The sequence below is a fragment of the Chenopodium quinoa genome, unplaced genomic scaffold (genome assembly GCF_001683475.1).
Source record: "Chenopodium quinoa cultivar QQ74 unplaced genomic scaffold, ASM168347v1, whole genome shotgun sequence".
NCBI lineage: Eukaryota > Viridiplantae > Streptophyta > Magnoliopsida > Caryophyllales > Amaranthaceae > Chenopodium > Chenopodium quinoa.
In genome coordinates this window covers 806,918-832,896 of record NW_018742205.1, presented here as the reverse complement: position 1 = coordinate 832,896, position 25,979 = coordinate 806,918, and the positions used below count along the sequence as shown (strand labels likewise).

Below are 25,979 nucleotides of genomic sequence, written 5' to 3'. Positions count from 1 at the left end.
AGTAATGTTAAAATATAAATGAAATAAATAAATAAAGAAGTGTTGTGTAGGAGAGAGAAAGTTATGGTGGGGTATTGAAAAAGTAAGAGAGAGATAGTGGTGGGTTAGCATTTTTTTTGCTCACCATTGGGAGAGGAAATATGAAAAAAATTTGCCCATGAGCAAAATTGATTTGTTGAGAGAGAAAGTGGGTAGAGAGAGAGTGGGTGAGCATTTTTTTTGCTCACCATTGAGAGTGGTCTTAAGCTAATTCAATTTGCTCTGTTAAAATTAAATTACAAAACTGTGAAATAATTTATTTTTTTTAAGGATGAAAATATAATTTAGTTGAAAAATAGTTTACCAAAATGTCGTATGAGTACATCGTCCATATTGACAATATAATTTAATCACTAGCGTTATTCTTACTAGTATTTATGATTTTTCTTACTTTTATTTTATTTATTATATATTCTAATGTATGTTAACTTCTCTTACATGGTTATAAAGATCCTAAATGAACCTCAACCTATCACAGCTTCTTCAACTAGTTGCCCCCAAACAGAGAAGGGGTGAGGGGACTGAGGGCGAGGTATAAATGTATAATTACAAAAAACACAAAATAAATGCTTAAATTGGACCGCATTACCTTAAAATCGTAAGGGGAGTTCTAAACTAGCCCTATCAATCAAACTTTAATATGCACCATAAACAAGTCCCTTCCCTACGTAGTACTTGATTTTAATTTGTTGCTTAAACACCAAGCTAGTTAATCATCATCCATACTTTAAACAAAAAAAGTACATCTAGTCATAAAATCAAGCCTTTCATTTTGTTCTAAACCAACCATCATAAAAAGTATCCAAGAATATGATCCTACATTGCTACCCCACAATTAATCAAACATACATTTGTACCATAAATCTAACTATACATTTCTCATAAATCAAGTACCCTACTCACACATTCATTAATATTTCCTCAAAACTTTATAGCATAAACTTTCCATAAATTAATTTTTTGTTGGTTGGTCCAACTTGGTAGTTCTATTTATGGATTCCTCCAGGTGAAACAAAGCTGAGAGACATACAAAGGTGGTTTAAAGCTGTGTTTGGCTGTGTTACATTAAATATTTTTCTCTATTACTACTACAACTAGTATTTGTTTTCCATTTTTCCAAACAAACATAAATTTCTCTTTCCCCTAAATTTTTCACCGCCCCCAAATTCCGGAGATCGAGGAGAGAGAATATTCGCCGGCGACCGGATCTTTCTTCCGGCTGTGTTGCCGGCCATTTTTCATCTCCCGATCTCATCTCCGTCGTCTGATCATCATTCAGCTTCGCAATTTTTTGGCGATCTCTGGATATTGATTTTTTTTTTCAGAATATTAGGGTTTTATAGGTTTCGATTTTTTTTGTGTGGTTGAATTTCAGTTTATTGGTATAGATTCTGCAAAAAGAGAGAGATATTTAGTCGAAGGAGTTCATCTATGTAAGCTCTTTTATTCATTTTTACAATTAATTTCATGCATTTTTTTTTGGTATTATTGTTACATTATGATTGATTGTATTTTGTGTTTTTTTTGGCTGTATGTGAGATTCAAATGCTGAATAAGGTGAAAATAGCAGAAAAAAGAAAAAAATTGTGAATTTTTAAGTATAAATTAGATGTAGTCTGTTTGATGCAAAATATGGAAATTTTTTGGGAATGACGTTGGATTGTTGATGATTGAGCGGGTTAAATTGGACAAAGTAGTCAATTGAACAATATACTGGCACTTTTACTTGTCCTTTTTAAGAAAGGATGGTCTTTTAGAGGAAGGAAACCTTTTAATGGCAATGTATGTTAAAGGTATAGGTGACAAAGTATCCGAACAGGTGAACATTTCCGGTTCTAGGTAGTTTTGATGGTTACTGAAAAGGAAGTTTATAAATGATCTATGTATCTTTCCTTGATTTGGATTTTGGAGGACAAACTGATATCTAATGAAATTGGAAGGGTTCAGTATTATCCTTTTATGGATGAGCGAATTTTAACAGACTTTATCGAACTACCTTGACTAAAACATAAAAAGGTATTTTTATAGGAAGTAATAAGTCACCACTATATTAGAAAAAATGAAGGTTGTCTCTCATTGAAGTGGAATGAGTAAGTCTCATTGCCTTCACCCATTCATCAATTTTTCTTGACCAACTTACTTTTTTTATAATTTGGATGAGGTGTGGGAGGGGCTGTGTGTGTGCGCGCTGGACTGCTAGTATGTTGACTCTATAGCTACAACAACAACAACAACAGAACCTTAGTCCCAAAATGATTTCGGGTCGGCTAATGTTGACTCTATAGCTTTATCTAGAAAAATGTCGTATATTGAGATGTGTGTAAGAATCTGTAAATGAGAAGGATAGCTCACTATATACATTGAATTGGGGTTCATGCAATACCAATTACCTTAAGAAGTTCTTTTCAGTAAAATCTAGCAAGTGCTGTCTGATATTGGATGTATCATTTATGTGCTTGTTGCAGAAGCCTTCAGCTTTATCTTAGATGGCTTTTTGGCCTTTTGCTGGTGTTCCTGTAGAACAAGCAAAGACAATGAGCTCATTTTCCACTCTGTAGTTTTTAGTTCTCTCTTATTCTTCTGTTTATGTTTGGCTCTCTTGATTCCGCATATGAGCATGACATTAAAGACTTTTGATTTAATTTGTTTTGGAAGGGAGGGATGCAAGTTTGTGTAAGTTGTCTCTGGGAAGTAGGTTATGCTTCGTCGTCTCAGATGGTTAATTGATTTGACTCAGAGAAATTTAACGGCGAAGAGATTGACCGATGCGGAGGTTAAACCATTTAGACCAGCTATGTTGGATACTTTTCACGAGGTTGCTATTTACCTTCACAGATTTCACAATCTTGATCTTTTCCAGCAAGGGTAAGTTTCCATGATCTTATTTATTTGCTTCCTCTACACATTGATTCTGCTGAAAATTATTGTAGGATTCCCAAGTAACGGCAATAGCCTTTTCTGAATTATATTTTGTTAGTTTAGATTAGCTGCTGTTTTTATCTCAGCCATGCTTGCATTGCTTTTTAATGTAATGGTTGCTTCTTTGTGTAGATGGTACCAAATCAAGATTTCTTTGAAGTGGGAGGATGGGGATGGTACTTATGTTGGTATCCCCTCAAGAGTTGTGCAATATGAAGGTACTTTTTTTGATAACATGCTTTCATTTTTGCTTTATGCTCATTGGAAAAATAGGAGAATTTCTGTAGTTGTTTGTGACGGTTAAATGAAGCTAGGATAGATAACTTTTGTTTATTGTGAAGCCATTTTTGTAATTGGTACGTGCTCTCATACTCAATCAAGTAATGAACAAATACAAAATTTCCAACCCAGAATTGTTTTCTCTCTTTTTTCCCTTCTCTGTTTTCACTGTTTCCATTCTCCCTTCTTCTTCTCCTGACAAGTTCAATATAAAATCATGCTTGGAAGAATATCAAAGTACAAATGTTGATTAGAGGGTCAGGGAAGCCTGTCATATAGGTTTTAAGTGAAAAGAGTTGAGCTCTTAACATTGTTTGAAGAAGACTCAGGAACTCAGGGGGCTTCAGCTGCCTGTTAAAGCCTTGAAATACCATTTTGGAATTGAAGGTTTTGCAGATATTAGCCTTGCTGGCCTTTCATCCCGCTCATCTATATGCTGCCAGCATTGTCAGTTGCTTCTCATTCTTACTTCCATTTTCTTAGTTTCCTTGAGTGAGAGATTGAGTTTTTCCTCCCCTGTTATGTGCGATGGAAAGTGGACTATGCTTATCTTAATTTACCTTGATTAAGGTGTAACATAATAAATACCTTTAAATGTAGTGGCGAAGGATAAAAAGGATTTTGGCTTACATAGCTTAATTGACATGCTTGAAAGAAATGGAATATCAAGGTGATAAAAAAAATTTAGATTATTGTTTTACTGTTGCATGTTAGAGTTGTTTGTTAAGAGTTCATAGAAATAGGGTATGGTCTCCTTACAGGCTTAAACTAATAAAAATTTCCTATAGAAAAAAAGGCAGCTCTTTTGAATTCTGTAGACTAAATTAGTATTTTAGTAAGTCTTATACGAAAAACTGGGAAAGGAAATGTATTCTAATATCTTAAGAAAACTATAGTAGTTCTTTTTGCCCCCTCCTCCCTAAATAGATTGCATTTGCCTAATAAAGGAAAAAAATTATTTTATATCTTCAATGAGTCATAATTTAGCATAAAAAATATAAATTAATGATGTTAAATTCCTGAAATCCTGAATTGAAGAGTATAAGACTCCCAACCTTGTATCTTTTAGGTCCTTGTTCATTTCTGTTTTAAAAGAAGCAGAGTGCTAGAGAAGATTGGCAAGAAGGGGGTTTGACTACAATCAATAGGGAAGTGGTATAATGTGAATGTCTTATTTGCTGATATAAATACTCAATTTAATCTAATCTACCATACACTTTTGAATACCTTAATGCCTTATTAGATTTAATGCCTTAATCTATATTCAATTTGAAGAATTGTAGATGTAGATAATTGAAGATTCTCAGCTTAATCTGCTGCTTTCTGATCTTTCATTCTTTCTAGCATTCTTTTATTAGGTTTTTAATAAAAGCTTAGGCATGTTATAGATAACTTTTTAGTATAGTTATTCATATTTAAGCCACAATGGTTTTTTGTGCGATTCTTAAACTGGGCTTTTTCATGAAGCATTTCCATGTTCTTGAATTTAAGTGAAGTGTAAGTGTCAAGTTCCCATTTCCATGTTGGAGTGTTGAGGATCCTACCTGGGTATACAAGGTGAAATAAAGAATATGAGTTACATAGGCTCTCCTATCTTGGGTCCTCTATTTTACGCCCCTAATTTTTTGGTCTCAGTCGCTGTAGCTGTTTTGATGATTCAAACAGATATAACCAATGCTTTTTATGCTTATTTTTGCTATGTCTTTCTGCTGTCCTGCAGCTCCTAGCATGGGTTCTGATGATAGCTATGGAGTTTGGAGAATTGATGATTCTGATAATAGTTTCTCAACTCAACCTTTTAAGATTAGATATGCAAGACAAGATGTTCCTCTCTCGGTCATGGTTGCTTTTAATCTCTCTCTTTCAAATCGTGAGGTATATTTGGAGCTCTTCCTTGTGGTGTTTGTGAAGGTCTTTTTATTTTATGGAAGTTCTATATGATCACTCTCAGTTTTGTCGAAAATATTTGGTAACCCAGTACAAAATTATCATGCAGAAGTACAAGAACTTTGCATAAGCTGACTGTGACATTATTGACTTAAAAACTGTTTAAAGACAATATAATTAGCATTAAAAAAAACTCTCTTCCTGTTTGCTTATTTCCCTTCCCCGGCTTATCTTTCTCCTCATGAGGACACTCCTGCTTTTTCACTGGCCATTGGCTTTTCAATCAACGATGTTGCCAGCAGTCCATTGGTGACAAAAGTGCTTCCATTTTGTTCATCCCTCTTTACTGGTCAAAGCCCCCTGGCTCTATTCTCCTCGACCTTTTATTGATTAAAAAAGACTTGTTTTGCTTAACTTATACCCTTTTTTTTTTTTTTTTTTTTTTTTTTTTTTTTTTTTTTTAACGAGCTAAGTAGAAAAAAAACCTCCCTTCTAAATTTTGTGTCAATTCTTGATGCATCTTAATTTTTGTGTCAATTTCTTGATACATCTTTGATTTGGGCAATTTATTGATGTATGTTTTGATAAACCCTTGTGTTAGATTAATATAAATATTTTTCGTCAATTGCAAATAGAAGTTGAAAATTGTTTTTGATAGGGAAGTGCAAGCATCCAAGAAGAACTTAGAACTCTGTTTCCATTGATTTTAGGTATGTAAAAATCAAGCAAGAAAATAATACTGTCTCATTTAGGAGTCATTTTCATCTTTCTTAAGTTTACAGTAATGCACCCATGACCTTATTTGATCACCCATGGGAACATGACTACTGTTAAAGTGTAACTAAACAGTGGTTTTAACTTTTTTTTAATCACTTGTGTCATGACTAGATCTTGTACAGTACCACACGGTTAGTTTGCATAATAGCTTTTTTTTTGTGGCTATCAAACCTAAACATACAAAACAAAGAGTTACCTTAAAGGGTTTGGGGAGTATCTAAACTGTTTGAATTACAGCTGACTTTTTCTTAATGTATGATGACAAGATCTGGAGCTATAAGTCTTGTGAAGTTATCTATCCCTCAGAAGTTAATTATCCCTCCATTCTTCAGCTGTTTAGAGTTAGGCTTGTAATCTGCATAGAGGAGATCATGATATACTCTCTCCATACCATCATCCTATCATTTTAGTAACATCTATTCCCTTCATCCCTTTCTTTTTTTTTTTTTTTTTTTTTTTTTTTTTTGTATCTATATGCTATTTCCCTATTACTTGTCAGTTCTGCATACCAATGCGTTCGCTAACACTTTTTAAAAAGTTGTGCATAACCTTATTTAACAGATAATTTATAAACACGAGTAAATTCTAATCTTTATGCAAAATTTAGTTAGTCACTTATAATGTTAATAGGGAATGGTGGGACTTGGGAGTAGTATAACTGATGACATTGTTGTGGAAAATTTGGACCAGGTGGCGAGGCTGAGTTTCTGTTATCCACTGTGTTAAGGAAAATTAAGTTAAATCCTCTTTGGAAATAGCAAAAGACCACAATATTGTTGTGTTTTTTTTTTTTTAAACAAATCCCATCTAATGTTATACTCCGTACATGACTGTTTCACAGTACAGCAGAATTGCAAGAAGATTAAATTCTTTATGCCTAATTTATTGTTGCATTACTGGCCTCATTTTGTTTTGTGTTGATTAATACTATTATGAATTGTATTCCTTTGGAATGATTATCACTTTATCAGTTTGTTACTTATTCTCTTTCTTTATGTAGATTCCTGCCAAGTCTGGTGTTATTATCAAATTTGAACTTATCTATTCTGCTTTATTGGAGAAAGGGTAAGTTAACAAAAATTATGTCTCTTTGCTTACATGGAGCTCATAAGATTTGATTGACCTTCCTTTATGCCATTAATTAACTTAAACAGTTTTCTGTTTGCATTGGTAATAATATTACAAATATTGTATGTTTTGAGCAGGTCAGAGTTGCAGGCTTCCTTAAGTACCTCTGCTGCTGCTGTCCATGAATTCAGGATTCCTCCGAAAGCTCTTTTGGGACTACATTCCTATTGTCCTGTCCTTTTTGATGCCTTCCACTCTGTGCTTGTAGATGTTAGTATACATATCAGTCTCTTGAAGACGGTAGCACAGAGTCTCCAAAAGAAGGTACCCAGGTTTGTCACTCCTTCCAGTTCTCTTTCTATTGATAGATGTTTTACATCAACATCAAAGTCACTGATAGAGATTGAAATTTTGCAGAACGTCTTTCAAATTTGAGAATATTGATGGAAAAGTTCCTGACAAATCAATTAAAGTATGTGTTCTTATACTCTCAAATAGTTTATTGATTTGCGCTTGATTTTGTTTTTTTGTTTTTTTGTATTTTGTATATTTTTTTCTTAACCTCTCCTCTGGAGCTGTAGTTGTGGCTTTGTTACTTCATCCACAACATGTTCACTTTTGGCTTCTTTTCTGTATTTAACTTTTGATTTTTGGAAGTGGTTTGCTGCTGTTGTTAAGATGATGCCAACGCTGCTTGTTGCTACTAATTTCCTTGCATTAGCAGATAAATAAGTAAATGAGTGTATAGCCAATTAAATTTCCAGCTATTATTCAACTAAGAAAACCAGATTTTTTTTTGTAAACTCTATGGTGGTATGAAAATTGGCCAATTAGATATTCAGCTATTATTCAATTTTGATTTTGTACTTTTGTTGCTTGACTTTTGATATTCAGCTATAATTGTTTCATTTATATTGATAGCTATTTGTGGGATGGAAAAGATTTTTTTTTTATTTTTTATTTTATTTTATTTTTAAATGTTTGTTGTTTTTTTTTATTATTTTGTGTGAGTAGTATGGATGATTAATGGCCAGTTGTGGAAGACAAAAGCTTGCTAGTTTTGTTCCTACTTATCTTCAAAAACATGAATCTTGTCAGATCTGCTAGACTTTATCCCAAATTATCATCATTGTATTTTAATCTCTAGTAGGTATGTATAGCAAGTAGCTACTAAATAATGTTGTTCATATATTTTTTTTTTCAACCTTCTCTTGGTCAGGGTTTTGGTAAAGTAGTAAAAGAGGTGCTGCTTGTCAAATCATTGCTAACTGCACGTGATATTCTTCTAGAAGAGGCACAAAAGCTCGGGAAAGCAATTGATCAGAGCATTGATTTCACTGAGTTTATCTCCCAGATGGATGATACAAAGTTGTTTGATTCTTTATTGCAAGCAGATGTATCTTCAATTACTTCTGATGTTAAAAATCTAGAAAAGTCCGATTCTCAAAAGAGTAGCGAGGTTTGTGCTTTCTAAGTGACCGATAACTAAGGGGGTTGATATTTGCATGTTCAGAGCTAGCCTCTCTTTATCTACTAGTGTCATCTCACAACTAGTTAAGATATACAACTCCACATATTTTTCCCCTTCCTGACCCCTTCACCGGGAATTATGTTGGATGGTGGTATTAATGGGAGTTCCAAAAAAGAGTTCAGATGAGGTGCAGATATTCCTGTGCAAATAATTATTCTTGCTTAAAGTCTAACAAAGATTTTTGTGCTCTTGAACAGAAGGCAAGCCTTTTTCTTGATTTTCGAAGTAATGGAGCTCTCCAGTCCCTGTCTAGGGACAGTCTTCTCTATTTTGCTCATACAATTGGAAACCAAATTCACTACTTATGGAATACTTTTCTGAATTTCCACAGGTCAGTTGTGTTTTCTTTATCAATAAGAATTAGCTTTTAATGTCATGTTCTGTTCAGAGTGTTAAAATTTCTATTTATTAATTTGCATTAATATTTGTGTTTTTACCGACTGGCTTCCTGGCAATTTTCAATGGTATCAGCAGAGCAGACTTTCTTTATTATGCAGTCTCTCTAGATCCTTGATGGATTTGGTGAAGAGTCGGTCATTCTACCATTTATTATGTGCTTTCATTTGTTTGTATATTGACTTGCACTTGAAGGAAATGTCTATATAATAGCCCATTATGAAACTTGAAGAAATTTTTTTCCCAGGATCTAAGCTATAATAAATCAAACATGCTAAATAATGATCTCTCAAGATATAGATAATTTTATGATACCTGACCTGTGCATAACAGGACAACCTTGTCCTGAGGATGATATTCTTATAAGGTTGTGACCCCTACATGTTTGCTAATGTGCGTAAGGAGTATGTTATCGGTGAAGGCATATAACTGTATTCTGCCTGCGGGTGGGCGCCACTGACATTTCTCTTGGTCACTATGACCATAGTGTACTTTTGAGTTTATTGGTGGGACATGGGTGGTGCATTGGTAACTAACACCTATCTTGCCTCCAACACCCCGAGCTAATTGTAGTTGTAGGTAGGAGACTGCTCATATCATGAGATATGATTTGATTTTTAATTTATTGAGAGTAAATCATCCTTGATATTGATCAGAATAATAGTTTTGAATTATGTTGTTGCTTCTAAAGGTCTCTGATCTCTAACTAATACTTGTTATTGCTAGTTCTGTACCTTGCAATACATTGATATTTCATTTGATTCCAGGGCTAACAAAACTAAGGTCATGGAATATCTGCGGGAGTCATGGGCCAATGATCGAAGAACGGAGTGGTCAATATGGATGGTGCATTCAAAGGTTGAGATGCCACACCATTTTATTAGCAGCAGAAGTGATGAGGCTTCACTCCGTGGTGGACTACGTGGAAAAGTAGCAGTGTTACGGAAACTGGCTGATGATGTAAACAGATCTGAGTGCCTATGAGTGTTGCTTTTTTTCCCCTTTTTTTTTGGCTCATAAAATGCCACTTATGCATGTTTTGTGGATCTTTTTATAATACTGTAAGTCAGTCTAAAGTAGAATTTAAGACTGTTTTTACTTTCTTTATTTTCCAGCCTGCTCAAATTGCAGCTACTCGTGCTGAGCTTCATCGACGAAGTATTGCGCAAATGAAAGTGAGTTGTTTCTGTAAAACGTTAGTATGCTTCTGCAATTCCTTTGCTTTTGTGAAAATTGTTCACATCTTGAGTTATGTTGCAGATCAACAGTCGTTCAATTCAAGACTTGCATATGTTTGGAGATCCTTCAAGTGTGCCTGTGGTGATAGTAGAACGTGTCATCAATGCTCCAAGGCGTTCATCTAGTGGCAATTCTTACTTTGAGATGACCCCATCTACCTTGCTTTCTGAACTTCCGAACAAGATATCCAGTGGCAATCACTTGTCGAATGGTCGTTCTTTGAAACTTGTTGTTTTTGTGCACGGATTTCAGGTATACTTTCTTTGGACACAAGTTAGTTGTCTTAAATGGAAATGACTACTTTTTTGCAGCATATAGCTTATCTTCAAGTTTTGCTGATTTCTTTTTTAATTTGTTTTTATCCTTCAAGTGTGTGTGTGTGTGTGTATGTGTGTGTTGGGGGTTGGGGTGGGGGGTGAGGCTGTGGGGAGAGGGTCCAGCCTTTCAGGTGTGGTGGGTGGTTGTTAGTTGAGTGCTACTCATCTAAATTATGGATAAAAAAGTGTTTTATTTGTTCATTTCGGAAAGACAGGGAATCAAAAACTTTTCTTGTGCTATTATAGTATTATGCGCTACCCCTATGGCAGGCAACTTAAGATGCTTTTATCCTCATAGGATTTAGGAATTGATCTTCCACTCGAAGAAGGATGAACTTCAATGCAGCTAAGTACATATTCACAGTTGTGTAAAAGAAATTCAGGAACATCGGCATGTTAATATACCTTGTGTGTATTTATTAGCCAGGTCTATTTTGGAAGGATATTGTATTATTGTGTTTTGTGTACTTGGGTGTCTGACTAGTTATTGTGTGGGCGGCCTACATCTTCATTTCCACTTGCTCTTCAGCTAGCTCTGAATTGGGTGTGCCTGTGATTGTTGTTGTATTGCATATTTTGGTGATCACCTTTTCCTAGGATCCTTAGCTGTTGTAAGGTCATCCATTTTTTTTACATTTAACTTGGTATAGTAATTTTGCTAGCTCTGTTGGCTATATTATCAATCTTGGGAAAATTTGGGAAAAACCAAATGGGTATGGAGTTGACTTTTTCTTGTGCCAGTGAATATGGTGTGGGTAGTTTGGGTTTGAGTGAAATCATTTGGAAAACATGGCCTGGGATCAGTTAAATGGTTATTTGAGGTGGATTATGCCTCTAAAGCTTCTTTCAAAATGGTTATAGAAGTGTACTACGTATAAAAGTAACTGCTTGTTGATCAGTTTATAAAAATTGGATGCACAAATTAGTTTTCACGTCTCATGATCTGTGTACACTGGAACCATGCAGGGACATCATTTAGATTTGCGACTTGTTCGTAATCAATGGCTTTTATTAGATCCGAAGATAGAGTTTCTTATGTCTGAAGCAAATGAAGATAAGACCTCTGGGGATTTCAGAGAAATGGGAAAGAGGCTAGCAAAAGAGGTTGCCTCTTTTGTTTCGAAGAAAAGGGACAAAGCCTTTAGATCTGGGGGAGTATCAGAAATCAAACTTAGTTTTGTTGGGCATTCCATTGGAAATGTCATCATAAGGGCTGCGTTGGCTGGTACGAACTTGTAGCTTAGGCTGATTTCTTTTGATGCTTATTGCTTAACCCTAATTATTTACTTTTAGTATTGCAGATAATAAAATGGAGTCCTGTCTCAAATATTTGCACACCTATGTCTCTGTATCTGGTCCACATTTAGGATATCTGTACAGTTCAAATTCTCTATTTAATTCTGGGCTGTGGCTTCTGAAGAAACTCAAAAGCACGCAGTGTATCCATCAACTTACGTTGACTGATGATCCAGATCTCCAGAACACCTTCTTCTTCAAGCTATGCCAGGTATACCCTTCTAGTCATGTCTGAAAAAAATTGCCTCCATCCCCTTTTAAGTTTCAATTAAAGTTCACATAAATGACACTTACTTGGGTCGATACTTCTCTTTTAATGTTATTACTTTTTTGTACTAATATATACAACATTTGTTATTATGTACATGTATAAGATTTTTGTGTACTTAATGTCTTGATGTATATTTTTAAAATATTAATTGTTTATAATTATTACTAACACGTAATTAAAAATATTAACGGTCAATGTTATGTATTGACATGCATGAATGTCAAAATGTTGCAATTTAAAAGAGAACGGAGGAAGTTTATGGTTGATCCTTAAAATCTAAAAAATGATAGTCTTATGAAGATGTATTCACTCAAATGTAGAACTACCATCCTTGGCTTAACAAATGACACAATATACTTATAATACTGATAGTGTTGTACTTGAAAAATGTCTCTTATAAAATTGACACCCGTGCATTAAAATATGACATCGACACTTGTAAAATTTTTAATGAAAGGGTAGTTCACATCATGTGGATCACTTGTAAATGGTGAACCTCACCCTTTATATGAAGTTGAGAGAATTTGCCAAAGTTTGACACTTCCTCTATTTTATTTAGTTCCAACATTTTTACTTGTCATGCATGGCAATACATAGCTTCAACCGTGACTTTTTTTCAATATATATCTAACCAACAAAAAATATAAGAAGTTGATATTTTGAAACTATACATTAAGATGAATCTAACAAAATCCCACATAACTATGTTTATTCTTGAATTTTAACTACCCCCCAACACCCCCCCCCTCCCCCACCCCCCCCCCCCAAAAAAAAAAAAAAAAAAAGCTATTTAAAGTAAAATTTATGAATAGTGTAAAACTTATAAGTGTTGCAACTAAATAAAAAACAGAGGAAGTATATCATAAGTCATAACATATGTTACCTTACATACACATTCATGTACAACCTTTGTTCCCAGAATATTTCTGAATTTTCATTTTTGCACAATTCATATACTAATTTTCACCACATGTTTATACTAAAACGAAAAATTATACATTGTATGTTTTTATGTAAGATGTTAGATATATTTCCGTAGCTTTATAATTTTTACAAATGTATATTTAAAGATAGTAAGTGATTAAGTTGTGTTCGGGCAATTATGCTGGTTAAACTGATGCAAGTTTTTGGAAACAGAGGAATTACTGACAGTGCATAATTGGGGTCACCAGCAATATAAATATGGTGTTACTAATATACATTAGTAGGGTTGTCGGTTGTCCATCTATAATGTGGTTATGCCTAATGCATTATTGGATTTACTGGTAAAGCTTTAAGGGGGTTACGAATTATTTATTAATGGGGATATTGTTTATGTTGCATCATCATTGGAGCTGGTGATGACAAGTCACACTTGGGATGAACTGTTTACAAATGCAAAATGTTAAGTGCATATAATTTATTAAAGTTTGATGGATAAAGATTTGAGGACAATTGTTTGCAAACTTCGTTTATGCCTCCTTACTTGCCCTTTAGTTTTGTTTTCTTTTTACTCCCTAAAGTTTTGGAAATCAAAGGGGAAAGAAAAGTAAAAGTTGGCATCTACGTTAACTACAACTCTTCATTTCACCTCAAGTACCCGTGTTGGATACTTGAGAGTTGACACCGACATTAGTTTGATGCTTAGACACATTTTTTTTTTGGGTAATATCATGCAAAAAATATCATTAAAGGCCTTGTTTGACACTTGGACACATATCTGTATCTAACTCTTCTAGCCGAGTCCAAGTAACTTAGGTTGTTAAATTTTTCATATATTTTGATCCATTTCTTTTATCACAAGTAATTGATTATTTTATTGATAAATATACTTACAAATTGACAAAAACAAAGCTGGGTATTGCCTCTGCACGAAATTATAATATACAGTCTCTCCATCCTTATATGTGTGCTACATTTTCTTTTTGGGTGTCCATAAGAGAATTCTATTTTTTCTTGATAAGCATGTGGTCCCGTTACTTTACTCTCTCATCAATGATGAGTTGTTCTCTCTATTTTACCTTCTCATCAATTCTAAGTAAACTAAATGTGTAAAATGTACTTGGAGCATACATTTAAAGACAGAGGTCTATCTGTTCTCTATATACGTGTGAATATATTCAGCAAAAAGAAAATGATGGTTGGTTATAGCTCTGCTGTTCTGGGATTGTGTCTTGGGTGTTGTCACTTTAGTCTGGAATGTAATTTGATATTCATACGTATGTCGATTTGCCTTCACCTTTTTTTTTTCTTTTTTTCAGCAAAAAACATTGGAGAAGTTTAAGAATATCATCTTACTGTCTTCACCACAGGTTAGTACTCATCTCTTCAATCTGTTATGGACAGAAGAGCTTGCTGGATTATATTCTATGTCCTGTTGGCATTTGGATTGTAATCTTTGAAATTTGACTTACATTTTGGCCTTTTAGCTTTTTATTCGTGCTGTGTTTGTGATTTGCTCTGTTTATAAGAATGGTTACAGATACAGATTATTTTAGAGATGTCTCATAAACTGTAGAAGTCGTAAAAGACATCCCTGTTGGTTGAGTGAATGTATAAATTTGGAACGTTTGCATATGTGAAACAATAGATTTATTATTTTCGACAGTGTACTTTTTTATATTGGCAGGATATAAATTCTAGAATTCCACTGTGAGCTGTGGTGGCCAGTTGGTCAAAATGTCTATCTTGGTGAAAATAAATTGCATGGGTGAGATACCCGTGTGCGCATACAAAATCCTCTATTAATGCTTGTGTAGTTGACGTACTTACTAAGAGTTTATCTCCATTTTTTCTCCTACCCTGAGTTTTCAACCGTAATGTTGCATTGTGCATAATTAGGGTTCAAGGGCTTTATTAATATGGATATTTTTGTTTATTGTTTTTTTTTTTTGTCTTTGTGCTCCATTGTGGTGCTACTTTCCATTAACTAGTTCTCTTTCAGGATGGTTATGTACCGTATCATTCTGCAAGAATTGAATTGTGTCCTGCATCTTCTACTGACTTCTCCAAAAGGGGACAAGTTTTTGTGGAAATGTTGAACAATTGCTTGGACCAAATACGATCTCCCTCCATGGAACATCGAGTTTTTATGCGATGTGATGTCAATTTCAACATGTCTTCTCATGGCAAAAACCTAAATACTTTCATAGGACGAGCTGCTCATATAGAGTTCTTGGAGACCGATATCTTTGCAAAGCTCATAATGTGGCCATTTCCAGAATTTTTTCGTTAATTATGCTGTGTAAGGTAGCCTTGTGTTAATTAAGATGCTTTGACATCAAAGGGTCCATTTGCATAATTGGTTGGGATTTCATGCAAATCCTTTTTCCATCGCGGTCAGATTTCCAGTTTTGCACATTGTGGACATGGATTAAGAAGCAAGAAATGTTTCGTCAGTCAGGAGAAATGTATACTGTTCTAGGTAAGCTAGATTCTGTATTTGTATTTGCAATCGTATCAGTTTTCCATTTAGGATTATAGGCAGGAGATCCTTGAAATTTAGGAATACAGAGGATTACTCATTGTACAGTAAACATGATATAAATAGTTTTTAAGCTTCAAAGGTAGTTTAGTTCCATAGTGCTGTTTTTTTGTTTCACTTAGTTACCTATTCCCTTCTGTATCTAAGCTACCATGTTTTATAGCACCGTAAGATGTTTCAATAAGAATTTACAAGGCTTCTAGTGCAGCGTATTATTTTCTGATAAATGTATGCCTTTTTATATTCTTGTACGCCGTAGGCTATTGCATACTGCATTGCAGGTTATTCTATTTTATCTATCCTTTTCATATTATGACTCATTTAGTATCTCTATTATTGGCTGGAAAATAACTATGGTGTTTTTGTTGTATAGCTTTACGCTTGTTGCTTGATATTAGTGGTGTATGGTTTAATCTATTTAGAATGTTGGGTGTGTAATTTGGGTTTTTGGCTACTTCTAATTTATGTCTATGCTCAAATAATTCTTGTTTGGCTACTTCTAACTTACTTATAATGGGTCAACTTTTAACCTCTCATAATACTTTCACAAGGTTGTTATCCAAATACACAAGTCGCATTTGTCATATCCCAATCTGAGTCAATTCAACATATGTGATATAATAATTGAAAATTTTACCATTAAAATTAAAGACTAAAAAATTTAAGAAAAATACAAGTAATAATATTGCAAACAAGAATATTACATTTTTCTGACATGGGGTAAATTTTTAGGTCTGTATAATTTATTTATTTACATATCACAGTATAGATGTTAATGTCATAAACTCATATAACAGGTGATATGAAATTTAGATAGTGGCAAGAGATTGAGAAATTCAGTTCATAAATTTTCGAAGGAAATGATTAATCAAATTGCTCAATCTATCTAAATACAATATCTATCTTGGTTTAGAAAGATTGAGATCTGTTAAATACTTTTCTCAGAGCTCTATAACTAAAAGTCTTGGCTTTAGTTAAAATGGCATTACTGTTAATATTACTGCTAATCCTGTAATTATCTTCAGTTTCTTCCAATTTAATGTTGTCTTCAGGATTCCAAAACTGAGCATCTTTTCTCTTGTTCTTGATAGTAGCTAGCACATCATATTTGTTGCATATTCCCCACACTGTCACCTTCTGTTGCGCATAATCAACATTTACCGAGTATATTCCTGTTCATATATCATACTTATGTTAATATCTATAAGTGGATTGAAAAGAAGATTAAGCTACAAATATAATTGAGGAAGAATGCAGTAATTGAATTGGTTGTTAAAGGAAAATTATAGGTCCGAATGCCCTATATGTAGGGTGATAACTATTGCTTTATTTGTATGCAGATGCCAACTAGTTTGGGTAATCTTAATTTTGAGATGATACAAACAATTCAAACGAATGTGTTTATATATAGTGACTCACTACATATCCGATAAGGATTGTTGTATATATGAAAAAACTTTATGTACGACGAGTGATATGATTAATGATACAAACAATTCAAACGAATTTGTTTATTATATATAGTGACTCCCTATATATCCGATAAGGATTGTTGTATATGTGAAAAAACTTTATGTACGACGAGTAATATGATTAATGTTAGACAAAACTAATAAAGAGATTTAACGTTCATGAATCAAACATAATGAGTAAGTCACATGTTTTTTTTTTTTTCAATGCTGTGTTTAGGTACATGTAAACTATCCTAGAAATTAGTCAAATTACTAGTAATATGATAGAAACAAGGGAATATGATGCAGATGCAGTCATGCAGTTGTTATCATATAAAAAGAAAAAATTCTTGAAATTAGTAATAGAAACTACAAAGTAAAGTTCAATTTTTTACCTCTTAAATTACTCAAAGCCTTCTTCACTTTCCTTTCACAGCCAAAAGAATATAGAGGAACCTTCATCTCCACATATTGAGGCTCAACACTCTTGTAAGCCGGAACAATTTGTAAATCTGCCATTTAAATTGAATTAACTAGGACTTTATCTTATAAATACACTTATAATTATACTAATCCTTACAAATTAACCGCGATTTTCCAAATCGAATGGTACTGGTGTATTTCAAAATGCCTTATCCAAATGTTCATGCTAATATGTAGCTATATATATATACGATTAAGATAACTTAATGAGGTCACGTAATCTAATCTGAATTCCAAAGACGAAAAAGTCGAAACGACACAAAACAATGATTCCTAGTTAATACTATGTCAAACATAACTTTAATTAGCTTTTCTTCTCATGTATTGGTTTCTTAGCTTTCTTTTGCATTTTCTTCAGTTGTTGTTCATTGCTTTTTAACATGTTGACAAGGAACTTTAGGCTAAAAGATGTTTTTCTTAGATTCTTTGTTATGATTAGTGATATAACTTGGAGAAATTGCATGAATTCTGAGTCAGATATATTATTTAATGGAAAAGATTAGACTCTTTAATTAGTTTGGACCCTCTTCTTGCATGGCAGTGTTGAACGTTCTAGCATGGCTACCATGTGCTTATTGCTTTGCCTTAAGCAAAAAGTTGCCTCTTAAAGTGAATTATTAAGGTTTCATTAACAAGAAAAGTAAGAGGTCCGTCATTCAGCATATTCTTAATTAGATAAGTCACAACATATTAACATTAGATTGGTGAAAACATGTACATGTACCATTCACTTCATACATTAGGCATACATCTTCGATAAACTTCGTACACAATTCTAAGCGCGTGTTTTGAATAAGGTTAAGCACTGATAATTGAAATGATACACAATATATTTGTTCTCTTCGTCTAGAATTAATTGTCACATAATTAATACTAAGTTAATATTGGTGTTGGTGACTAAACTATTTTGAACCTATATCAAGCTAGCTACCCCTTCAATTCGATGATGAGTTTTAAATAAATAAGTAGAGCAATAATTCATGCACTTTTAACAAAAAAAATAAAAATCAGATTCATCTTTAACATTGGTCAATTTGATCTTCACTTAATCATCCAAAATTCATCTTGGTCATTGATAGATCAACAAGGTTGAAGTCCATATACGACAAGTTCGTTTTGAAGACTCGCTTTCACAACAGCTCAGGTGGGTGTCCATGAGCAAGCAATGCTATATTTGAGTTGCAGCAAAATCTTATTTACAAAATCTGAGTGAATTATTCAATCTCCTCACATTAACTACTTCGTACTTGTATAACTTATGGTTTCACACTATGATATATGTGCGGGGATTGATACGTTCTTTGAATTGCACCCTTCAATAATTCCCTCGGCCTGTATACATACATTGATATGATGTCGGTCACCAAGGGGTACCTACTATTGACATACATACCCTTCGTATCTTATCCTTATTGATTTATATAGATTCCACATGCGCATGCTCGTGCATGCAACATATCTATCGGCAATTTGAGAGGCAAAACAAGCAGCAGATTGAATTGTTAATGTTAATCATTTAATTAGCAATCGTACACATTAGAAATTTCCCTCGTGAAAGGGTTTATTGAGGCACTATACACTCTCTTTTTCTTACCCATGTTCATGCAATGCTAAATGTAACATGTTCCTCCTATTCAGATATTGCCAAGAAATACACCATTTTTATATTAACATACATGTTCCATCTTCCTAGTCATGTAACAAAAAGAGCTAGCTGATATGATTTTTATTTTTTTATTATTTATTTATTTATTTATTTATTTTTACCATAATTGCCTTATATGGTACCCCTTGAAAAAACAAACTAACAACTAACTTGAAATGCATGGTTGATGAGCTTGAATACTTCAACATTCAACCGACTATAACGCAAGCAATAACTACCCAAATAGTTGTACCAACGAACATATATAAGATATGATGCTGATAATTATTTCAAACTTCAAAGGATAAAATTATTAGATCTAGTAGCACATAGTAGGTAGAAGTTAAGTACCAACAAAAGTAGCGCTGAAATTTTGCTTTTCAGACATTTTTGTTCTTTGAATTAATTAACCTTGGCATTTAAGCTGACAATATATTTCGTCCTATTGTAGCAGGCGTTAGATTTAGATCAAGGATTTTTAACCACTTTAGCTCACTTTTGAAGACCCAATTTATTCTGTTACGAATCTTACGATAAATATTCTTTGGCGTCTTTCATAACATCATGTTGTGTCACCATAATTCACATGAAGGGGAAGAGAGGATAGAGGTGCAAAATGTAGCCCCAAATGAACAGCAATTTTATTCTTTGGTAGTACATATGACTATACGAGTACAACTTATGACTCTAGAATCTAGATGTTTCCGGGCTTGGTTCCGTAAAACATATAAGAATTTGTAATTTCTTCTTACAATTATATACCTAAGTGTATCCAAAAGTTATAGGTTAGAACTTAGAAGCTACTTAAGGGGATGACCAAGTAAGTCTTCCGAGGCTCTTTGGGAACCACCTTGAAGCATAGCCTTGGAAGGTACAAAATTGTTATGCAAAGTCCAAATTTAGAGGTTACAATACACAAAATAGGATCATTTTCAGAGATAAAGACCCGTTGTAGCCTTGAGTTAATGAAGGGAGGCGAGCACATAATTGGCTAAATTGACGGTTTAAAGTGGATGGTTATAACCATCCAAATGGCCTTCCAGGGTCTCTTCTGATCCATGGCAAGCAACTCGACTTCTTTTTTTTCTTCAAAATTGTTAAAAATTAAAGGTTATAATCCATAATTTTTTACCATTGTTGGAAATTTTTTCTAAATCGAAGTGATAAAATGTAAGTGGGTAAAAAGTCATTCACATTTTAAAAAGAATGTGTGTATGTATGAGGATCATGAAAAAAAACGACCGAATAAAACAAGTAACGCACTTATCAAGAAACATAATAGAATATCTCGATCTTTAGAAGCCACAAACAAGGCATTGCCATCAACTAAATTACTCCGTCCGTAGTTTTGAATCAAAAGCAGACAACTATAGATATTGAATCAGAATATTTTTTTCAAAAGTTTTAGATGTTGAATCTATTTCTTATTTCTTTTGCTTTAGGCTCCTTAAATAGTAATTAGATGCAGACAAAGCAGACAATTTATCGACAAATCTTACGACACCCATACAAATGCCACGTTAGATGTGAGTCCCAATTGTATTCCTTTTTACATGCTCTGACCGGACCTGCTTCTGCTGACTCCGTTCATTCTAGTGCAATTTATGGACCCACCCAATTTAGTCAGTTTTTTTTTCAATTAATTAGTTTTGTTTTTGGAAAAGTTGAAAGCATCTCTATGTCGAGTATAGTTTTTAAAAAAAAAAAAAAACATTTGATTGTTTTCTCTTTTGCTGACAATTCCTCATGTGGTATCCATATACACCATAATTTTTCTAACTAAATGTTGTACATTATCATTCGGTGAATTCTATACATAATTGGATTATTATCTCATTTTATATGATTTATCATTTGAACCACATGTTGTTACATTAGACCGTCGTACATTAGAAAAGTAATAAAGTGATACGAAGTATATTTTTCACCTTTTAGTCTTAGCTTAGTTTGAAAGTACACTTACTCTATCCATTGTCAATTAATTTGAAGAGATGATACGCTCTATTTTGAACTTTTAATCCGTCCAAAATCTCGTTCTCCTTGTTGGTTTTGCCATGCATGGTCCATGAGAATCAAGGTGAAACATGATTGAGATGGCAAATGATGAAATAACTTTAATTTTGTTTGAAGCGTCAAATGTAATAATCCAGGTTTTAGCATTCAAAACATAACAAATTGTTCGTTTTCATTTTTCGTTCAAAACATGAAAATATTCTATGAAATAATCGTTTAGATAAGTTTGATTGTTTGATGTACTCTATGATAAAAATACTAGCTAAATATTCATGAAAATTTTTATAGTAGTCATCCTTAAAATTACTATCATTATACTAATTTTTTTATTGGCTTATTTTATTTTATTTTTTTTTATGTTAAAATTAATTATAAATGTTTTCTCTTAATTTTTTAAACTTATTTTTTATATATATAGTATATATTTTCATAATTAATTTATGAATTATTTTTTTAATTTCAGTAATATTAAAAATTGAATTTTGTAAATTAATTAGGAAAATTATAAAAAACAAATTCAAAAATTATTTCAAAATTAGTAAATGAATTTTAAAAATTAGATAAATGATATAATTATTTTGACATCAAAAAATAAATTAAAATCAGCCAATAAAAAGTTAGTATGATGGTAGTCATTTTAAAGAGGATGACTATCATAGAATATCCAAATATTCATACACAACATCAGCTTTCATAATTAAAAGAGGTAAATTTTGTAAATAGCAAAATAGAAGTGGCGGCATTAATTAACGTAATCAAGGTTGTGTTTGGTTGAGAAGAAATTGATCTAACTTTCTAGATTACAATTAGGCTAACCAGGATTCTTGGTAATTTGATGTTAAAATCAATGCATTTTTGTGTTAAATTAACTTGTACACTATCAATTTGGACTTTCGTAAAAATCTTTTCTTCAATTATAGTGAAGATAATATATTGCTTTTGTAAAGAAGGAACGATACATTTTTTCATTTATCCCTCACTTTTCTCTTCCATTCCTTAGCTTGATCCATTTAATTACTCTTTTTCTTTCAACTTTTCCTCCAAAAAACACAACACAATATAAATACTTAATGTATTACAAAGATTCAAAGTACAATCAATATTACGATAAAATATATAGAAAGTGTCATAAATGTGAACCTAGCTAATTTTAGCGGCTAATGTTGGCACTTTGCTCCTACAATTAAAATCTCATTAAGAAAAATGTCCATTTTTTCTTCTTTGGACTAATCTTAACTTACAAAACACAAAAATGATGCAAATTATTCAAATCATGTGGCAATCACGTACTTGAAAATTTCCACATACCAATTAAAATAAAGGTTATTATCTCTATAAAATAATTTAAATTATTATCTAACTTAATTAAGATTTGTTTTAAGTACAATTCAAGAAACTCAACTAACGCATAATAAAGCATGGCACCAACTTCCACACACATGATCATGAGCATGGAAGTTAGTGTTTCTGATGCATATTCTCTCAGTTGAGAACAATCCCCCAATTATAGAAACAGAATAAAACATATACATTAAATAATTTGTACACTGATCATTATTATATAATTATGTACATACCTTATAATCCATTGTATTCAATTAATTTAAAGTAGTGTAGGAACAAAATAATTCTAAACATTATCTTTATTAATTAAAATTTAACACTTTATCACAACAACCCAACAAAGTTCTCTATACTCTCATACCATCATGTGGTAGTAAATCTCTATTATTTGAACTTACAATAACATCTTTAAAAAACCATTGATTATTATAAGTTCAAATTTGCTTTTGTGTGGTGATTAATCATCATTTACCCCTTAAGTACTCTTTTAATTATGGGTTATGAAATGCAACATGCATTTGGGTTTTCATCACTAAACAACTGTGGAGGAGGGATTCTTTCTATCACATACAAAGGTTGTTGATAATTATAGTAATTATACATCATTCTTTTCATTGATTCTTCTTCGACGTAATTATTAATGGTGTGAATAACCTCACCATTAACTTCACCTTCTTCCTTCTTAGGCTCTTCTACATGTTCACCACCTTTTTTATCACCTCCAGCTTCGGGTGGTTTTTCTTCCCCTCCTTCCTTTGGTGGCGGATTGTTTTCTTCTTTCGTTTCCTCGGTCTTAGGCTCTTCCGGTGGCTTCTCACCCGCCTCCTCGGCCTTGGGCGGCTCTTCAGCCGGTTTCTCAGGTTCGGGTTGTGGGACTATTTTGGCAGTCTTCTTGGTGCGTCTATACACGTACTCTACCAACTTGTCTGCGTCCATTGTGCCTGTTACTGTGACCTTTCCACCACTTAGCTCAGTTTCTGCTGTTTGTACTCCTGGAACATTAATTAATTTGATATTAATCTCGTTTAACTAAAACATAAGTTTGAGAAAGTTCAGATGTACGTAACCTTATAAAAATCATATACGTACGTACACTACTTTTAATGTAAATCCATGCATCAATGCATGTGTAGGTTTAAATACATCCAAGTCCAACCTAATCATCCATATATACTTCATTATTAAGTCATGATGAATCTTTATAAAAAAATGTACTACGTATCACATGCATGTATTCACATAAAAACAAAATATTAATGTTATGTGTAATAAAAGGTATATAAAATGCGTATAATCCTATATTTTCTAAAAGATAGTAATGATTCTTAAGTTTTTTTATATTTGATTGAAAATTTGATATACAATGTAACTTAGTTCAGTCAATGCTGGTAAATTATATACTGTATAGTTAATTAGGTAAATTATAATGAGGTTTGGCAACTGAAGCAATGCTGCCAAATTCCTTGGACCACAATTATTTGTTTCATGAACATGTGTTCGTTTAATTCAGCAAGTCTGTCTCATCTTCTTCTTCTTAATTTTTTTTAAAAAAAAATGATTTTATAATTTAAATATTTTTTATTATTGCAATAAGGCTGAACCTTACTAAAGGGAAACTGAGCAAATAAATAAAAATAAAATAAAAGTGATTTAATAATTTTAGGTATAGATTTTAATTTTATTTATGGGATTCTTTTTGCAGGAAGTTTTACTAAAAAGTGGACCAACAGTGATGACATGATCAGAAAGATCGACAAAAATGTTGCAGAAAACACAGGAATTTATTTTTAATTAATACCGTTAACTTTTATAGAAGTAAAAAATAATGTACGGGATAATTGATTAATGAATTAATTTTGTATCCTGCTCAAAAAAAAGAAGTGTAAAATTACTAATAATAGCTTGCATATTCATAAATAATGTACCTCTCATTTTAAGTATTTTCTTCTTGAGTTGTCCAGCACATGCTTCACAGTGCATATTTACACTAAGCACCACTGTAGTTAATCCACTAACCTGTACAAAAAGGTAATTTAATAAATAACTTAATAAAATAACAACTTAATGAACTTATGGAATCCATTTCATTATTCTGTTCAAGTTTAATTTTGTACGGTCTCTAATACACAAGCGCGTGTTAAACAAGGATGTAGATAATTACGGAGTAACAAAATGTAACGATGAGTGTAGTTAGTTAGGTATGCCATGAAAATCACCTGTGAAGTGACAACTTCTGGCATGGGTTCACCCTCATTTGCTGGTAAAGGTGACAAAACCTTAGCCGTTCTCTTGGTTTTCTTTGTTATTTTATTGCATATGGCTTGTGGTTCCACCACACCTTTTACGGTTACCTGATTTTGAGCCATGTCAATTACTACCCCTTCGACTCCTGCTTACATAACAAAAAAAAATACGACTTATTAGTAAGGCACATAATCGACTCTCATAGCTAACAACTACTATTTGCCAAACAAGATCGACCATCCTTTTTCTAACAAACAAAATTCTGATATTAGTAACATGATCATTATTCGAACCATGTAATTTTTTTTTTATAGATTATAACCCTACACGATTTAAAATGTTCTATTTATAATTACATAAGTGACAACAACAACCACCCAATATGTATCATGTCACGTACACTAAAAGTGTAACACTAGAAGAAGAGAAATAATAGACCTCTAATTCTCATGATGGACCTCTCAATTTTCTTAGCACATCCAACACAATGCAAGTCCACATATAGAACAAAAGGCGGTGGCGGTGGTGGTGGTTGTGGTTCTTCTTCTTCCTTCTTTTCTTCCTCGACTGGAGGAGGTTTCGCTTCCTCAGCCGGTGGCGGTGGTGGTGGACTATCTTCTTTCTTCTCCTCTGCTGCAGGTTTCTCCTCTGGCTTATTCTCTGCTGCTGGAGCTTGCTCTTCCTAAAACCAATCATATTCATTAATATAACAAAATTATAATTATCAAATAACAAAACCCATTTCCAAAAACATTGGAAATTATATTAAACCAATCATATTTATTGATCATTACACACTTACTGGCTTAGCTTCTTCACCCATTGATTGGTTAATCAGAAGAATAATTCAGAATCTTGTATTATGAAAATGTTGTGGATTATTGGGAATTGTAGAAAGATTTTATAGGCAGAAATGTAATTAATTATATGTTAATGATTTATGAAAATGGGCGGTGCTCTCTAATTATACAAATATATGTATATATAGAAAGCTGTTGTTGATTCCAAAGCACATGCAATGCAAACTAAGGCTAGAAAAACTCTGTTTTTTTTTTTTTCTTTTAATAAAAAAGAGAAGAATGAATAATCTTTTTATAAGTTTCTTTTATCCAATCTTTTTTCTAAGCAAAAGAATGGGGAAAAGAAGGGGGAAAATGAATGAAGCAAAGGAAGCTAATTTATAGATGGAAGTAGGGAGAAGAATTTGGTGAAAGGTTTTGGTGTGGGGTTTGGTTGTGAGGTGTGTGAGGTGATGGTGAGAATTTGATGACGAATATGAGTGCTATTTTGACTGGCTGCCATGTGGATTGTTTAACT

At 32.8% G+C, this 25,979-nt stretch overlaps 3 protein-coding genes across 5 annotated transcripts; 1 reads left to right on the top strand and 2 right to left on the bottom strand.

The window, feature by feature from the left end:
* The first annotated feature begins 865 nt into the window (after nt 1–865).
* Nucleotides 866–15,709, top strand: LOC110727451 (protein FAM135A-like). Of its 3 annotated transcripts, none has more exons than XM_021907020.1 (16): nt 878–1,472; nt 2,777–2,904; nt 3,091–3,176; nt 4,958–5,112; nt 6,902–6,966; nt 7,107–7,301; nt 7,387–7,441; nt 8,189–8,428; nt 8,698–8,831; nt 9,664–9,856; nt 10,012–10,071; nt 10,157–10,387; nt 11,419–11,677; nt 11,754–11,959; nt 14,260–14,310; nt 14,943–15,709. In XM_021907020.1, exons 2-16 carry the CDS (start codon nt 2,834–2,836, stop codon nt 15,231–15,233), a joined length of 2,292 nt encoding a protein of 763 aa, XP_021762712.1. In that variant the 5' UTR covers nt 878–1,472; nt 2,777–2,833; the 3' UTR covers nt 15,234–15,709. The 3 variants fall into 3 exon arrangements, with proteins under 3 accessions (XP_021762715.1, XP_021762712.1, XP_021762704.1); XM_021907012.1 differs by having other exon boundaries at nt 880–1,472; nt 2,695–2,904; XM_021907023.1 differs by lacking the exons at nt 14,260–14,310; nt 14,943–15,709 and having other exon boundaries at nt 866–1,472; nt 2,695–2,904; nt 11,746–11,953.
* Nucleotides 15,710–16,208: 499 nt separating this feature from the next.
* Nucleotides 16,209–17,565, bottom strand: LOC110725467 (protein SODIUM POTASSIUM ROOT DEFECTIVE 1-like). Its single transcript, XM_021904944.1, has 2 exons — nt 17,329–17,565; nt 16,209–16,654 (listed from the first exon to the last, which is right to left on the bottom strand). The coding sequence occupies exons 1-2, from the start codon at nt 17,450–17,452 to the stop codon at nt 16,392–16,394; spliced, it is 387 nt and encodes a 128-aa protein (XP_021760636.1). The 5' UTR covers nt 17,453–17,565; the 3' UTR covers nt 16,209–16,391.
* A 5,134-nt stretch (nt 17,566–22,699) lies between these two features.
* On the bottom strand, nt 22,700–25,979 carry LOC110727442 (heavy metal-associated isoprenylated plant protein 9-like). Its single transcript, XM_021907005.1, has 5 exons — nt 25,465–25,979; nt 25,101–25,344; nt 24,635–24,807; nt 24,344–24,434; nt 22,700–23,410 (listed from the first exon to the last, which is right to left on the bottom strand). Exons 1-5 carry the CDS (start codon nt 25,483–25,485, stop codon nt 22,917–22,919), a joined length of 1,023 nt encoding a protein of 340 aa, XP_021762697.1. The 5' UTR covers nt 25,486–25,979; the 3' UTR covers nt 22,700–22,916.